At 47.2% G+C, this 3,658-nt stretch overlaps 1 protein-coding gene across 1 annotated transcript in view; it reads right to left on the bottom strand.

Annotated features, from left to right (window-relative positions):
* The window catches only part of LOC107739243 (calpain-1 catalytic subunit-like), a 16,465-nt gene extending 15,703 nt beyond the window's left edge, over positions 1 to 762 (bottom strand). Inside the window, exon 1 of the mRNA XM_016551280.1 lies at positions 463 to 762. Coding sequence (XP_016406766.1) covers positions 463 to 762 — 300 coding nt within the window. The remainder of the gene's footprint in view (positions 1 to 462) is intronic.
* Positions 763 to 3,658: the final 2,896 nt, after the last annotated feature.

A 3,658-nucleotide genomic window follows, 5' to 3' on the forward strand; every position in this document is an offset into this window, starting at 1 on the left:
CCAGGGAAACCACCGACGTACCCGCAGTGGGGCAGCGAAGTGGAACACAGGGACCCAACCTGGGAGGCAGTGCGTCCCAGCGTGGGGTCTGAGTGCGCGGCGCGCCAATTACCTGGCTCCACGGCTGGGCAGGGGGCTCGTGAGGAGGCGTAGCGTCCCTGAACCGAACCCTGCTGCCCACCGGCGAAAGGAGAGGGGGACTGCCGTGTGGAGACTGGGTCTCGTGCACTGCCATCCTCGCCCTCTTGGGACCCGGAGACAAAGGAAACTGCTCTTATCTTGAAGTTTTGGGTACCACTGGCTGGGTAGCCAGTGGCGGAACAGAACAAAACGAGAACAAAGGATTCCCCCCCCCGGCCCTCCTCCGGGGAAAGGAGTGGTGCGGTCACCATCTCCTGAAGAGCAGGATCCAAGAACTCCGGGTCGCCCTTCCCAGGGACGCCGCCTGCCCTGGCGCCTCACGGGCTTGGCAGGGGCGGAGGCGGGCTGCACCGGTTTCCTGCGGCCAGCTCCACGCTGCGGCCGTTGTGAAGGCTGCTGTTGTGGCCGTGCTGGAGCGGAGGTGGAGGCCGCAGGAGGGCACCCTCGGCGACGAGCAGACAGAGGGGCTGCAGCCGGCGGTGGGGCGACAGCCGCAGACCGCCGGGGCAGGATGATTTGTCGAAACGCCTCCGTCTGCTTCTGCGCGGAGGAGAACTGTTGGGCAAAGTCCTCCACCGCTTCGCCGAATAGGCCGGCCTGGGAGATCGGGGAGTCAGTCATGTTCCCGCACTGAGAACATGACTCATCCTTGAGCGCTGCTTCAGCGTGCTGTAAGCCCAAGCACGAGACACAGCGATCATGACCGTCAGATGAAGCCAGGAAGCGACCACATCCAGAAACGCACAAGCGGGAAGCCATCTTTAAAAAGACGCCCGTCGCTCGTGGAGCTCTTTTAGAACGCTCTCCTTTTATACCCGCGCTGCGGGGCGGGGTGCGCGTGGCGAAACACGCACGCCAACTGTCATTGGCTTGTTTAGTTTACACTCGAAGGTGATTGGGCTCTCGGGCGAGATCCCAATTCGTCAGTCACGACTGACGTAACGTAGAACGTGACTGACTGAAAGGGAACTAAAGTTTCAGACAAATTCTGAATGGATTATAGCCTAGAAAGTACCCAAAGCATTCTCCCTTTTTATCATTAAAAAGTGTCACTTAGTTCATCGCAATCTCACAAAGTTCCGTTATAATCAATGAAGCACTCTAAACTATGCACTGAATCTCTTATTTACATCGTGTCTGCACTTAGTTTGTTATGAGATGATTTCATGAGCGCGAAAAACTGCAATTAATAAAACTCTGAATTCAGAATTTGTTTTAGTATGTGAATTCTGACATACTAAAACGATTCTGATTGGCCATTGTTTTTAAGAAATCAACAGATATGTCTGTGATTGGCTTGCTTAACGCTACAAAAACACATTGAATAGATTGCCAGATCTTCAATTGCTTTTGATTTCCTTTGAGGGTATTTAGCACCCTCTAGTATCCCTGTAGAACTGGGCATGGGTTTGGCTAACCGCTCCAATTGCAGCGGGGCTGACATCGGGGATTCCATGACTAATGGTATGGGGGGGGGCAACCAACCTCCCCCGTGGCCCCCCAATGTTGCCCATGATCAGATATATTCCATCAAGACCAAACACATTAACACTTCCATGTATATTAGCATGCTCCCACAGAGTTGTCATGACAGAAAAATGTTTACATCAGGATTACCTCACTCTCATCAAGAGTTATCTTCCAGTTTTCACAGAGTCTCTGGAATATCCCTGGTAAAGAGAATAAAGGCTGTTAATATGTAATAAATCCAAAACATAATACCTGGAGTACGCAGCTCAGAAGCATGAAAGGATGGAAATAACATTTTGTAAAATAAAAATTTTATTTTATTTTATTTTATTTTTTCAGAAAATCAAATTGCATTGCAAATGGATTACATTACAGCGGAAGTTAAAAGCAGATCGTAAGTGTATTTATTTCTTGTCTAATTAGTGTTTAGTGCAGTTGTTTTGTTTACTGTGTTGAGACGTGCTGAAGTTGCGTTTGGTCTTGTACTGTATCGCATACCTTGTCAGTGTCGTGTGCTTACTTAGCCCTTTGTTGTGATAAACAGTAAAGTGTGTTCAGCTGAATTCAATTTCCGTTTTGTCAAACGGGTATAAATAAGGTTAGTACACCGCGGCAGCGGTCGCAGCAGCCCTAGCGTGAAGACCGAAAAGTGTAAAGACCATCGACTCTACCGTGCGACTCCCCCGTGCAGGAACACAGACAAGGGTCATAATTATCACTTTTGACTCAACCTCTTTTTTACACCTTTCTTCACTTCTGTTTTTGTTTTTATGACCAACTCTTACTATGCGTTTCCATATCCCTACTATTACTACCACTCGCAAACCACACATCCCACACTATAGGCAGCGCAATCCTAACAACCTGCGCACTTTGCCTATGTCTGCTAATACACTACTTACACTACTTATTGGTCTCTGGAATTGTCAGTCTACAGTAAACAAAGCAGATTGCATTACATCTATTACTAGTCATTCAAGACTAAACCTCATGGCCCTGACAGAGACATGGATCAAACCAGAGGACACTGCTACTCCTGCAGCACTCTCCAATAATTTCTAATTTTTCAAGACTAAACCTCATGGCCCTGACAGAGACGTGAATCAAACCAGAGGACACTGCTACTCCTGCAGCACTCTCCAATAATTTCTAATTTTCCTAAACTCACCGTCTAACAGGAAGAGGTGGAGGTACTGGTCTGCTTATCTCTAATGATTTGAAATGTATTCCTTTACCTTCTCTGGCTATTAGCAGCTCCTTTGAATCGCATTCTGTCACTATTACCCACCATTTTAAAAATCCATTTTGTAGTTGTTTATCGACCTCCAGGACCACAAGGTAACTTCTTGGATGAATTAGATGTGCTGCTCTCAACCTTTCCTGAGGATGGTACTCCCCTAGTTATGCTTGGAGACTTCAACATCAACCTAGATAAACCTCAGGCTGCAGAATTCCATGCTCTGCTTGCCTCTTTTGATCACAAGAGAGTGTTAACTACGGCTACTCACAAATCAGGCAATCAACTGGACCATATTTACACACGACACTGCTCTACTGATCATGTACTGGTTACTCCACTGCACACCTCGGATCACTTCCTCCTCACTCTTAACCTCAACATTAATGTGTATCAGGCACTCCTCTCTTCCTTCTCTGCTAATGTCTACACTGCTAAAAGAACATACTATCATAACAGAATTAACAATTCGTCTAACTCTTGCATGCTCTTTAAAACATTTTCCTCCCTCCTTTGTCCTCCTCCTCCCCCTCCTTCATCAACTCTAACAGCTGACGACTTTGCCACATTCTTCATTAATAAAATTAAAAATCATCAGTGCACAATTTGCCACACCACAATCTGTCAAGCACACCTTACCAGCAAGCATACACTCGTCCACATTCTTCTCTTCACTCTCTGAGGCAGAAGTCTCCAAACTCATCCTTTCTAATCATCCTACTACTTGTCCGCTTGATCCTATTCCATCTCATCTCCTTCAAGCCATTTCTCCTGCCGTTGTACCTGCACTCACTCACATCATTAACACAT

This window comes from Sinocyclocheilus rhinocerous, unplaced genomic scaffold, assembly GCF_001515625.1.
Source record: "Sinocyclocheilus rhinocerous isolate Xijiao unplaced genomic scaffold, SAMN03320098_v1.1 scaffold495, whole genome shotgun sequence".
Classification (NCBI taxonomy): domain Eukaryota; kingdom Metazoa; phylum Chordata; class Actinopteri; order Cypriniformes; family Cyprinidae; genus Sinocyclocheilus; species Sinocyclocheilus rhinocerous.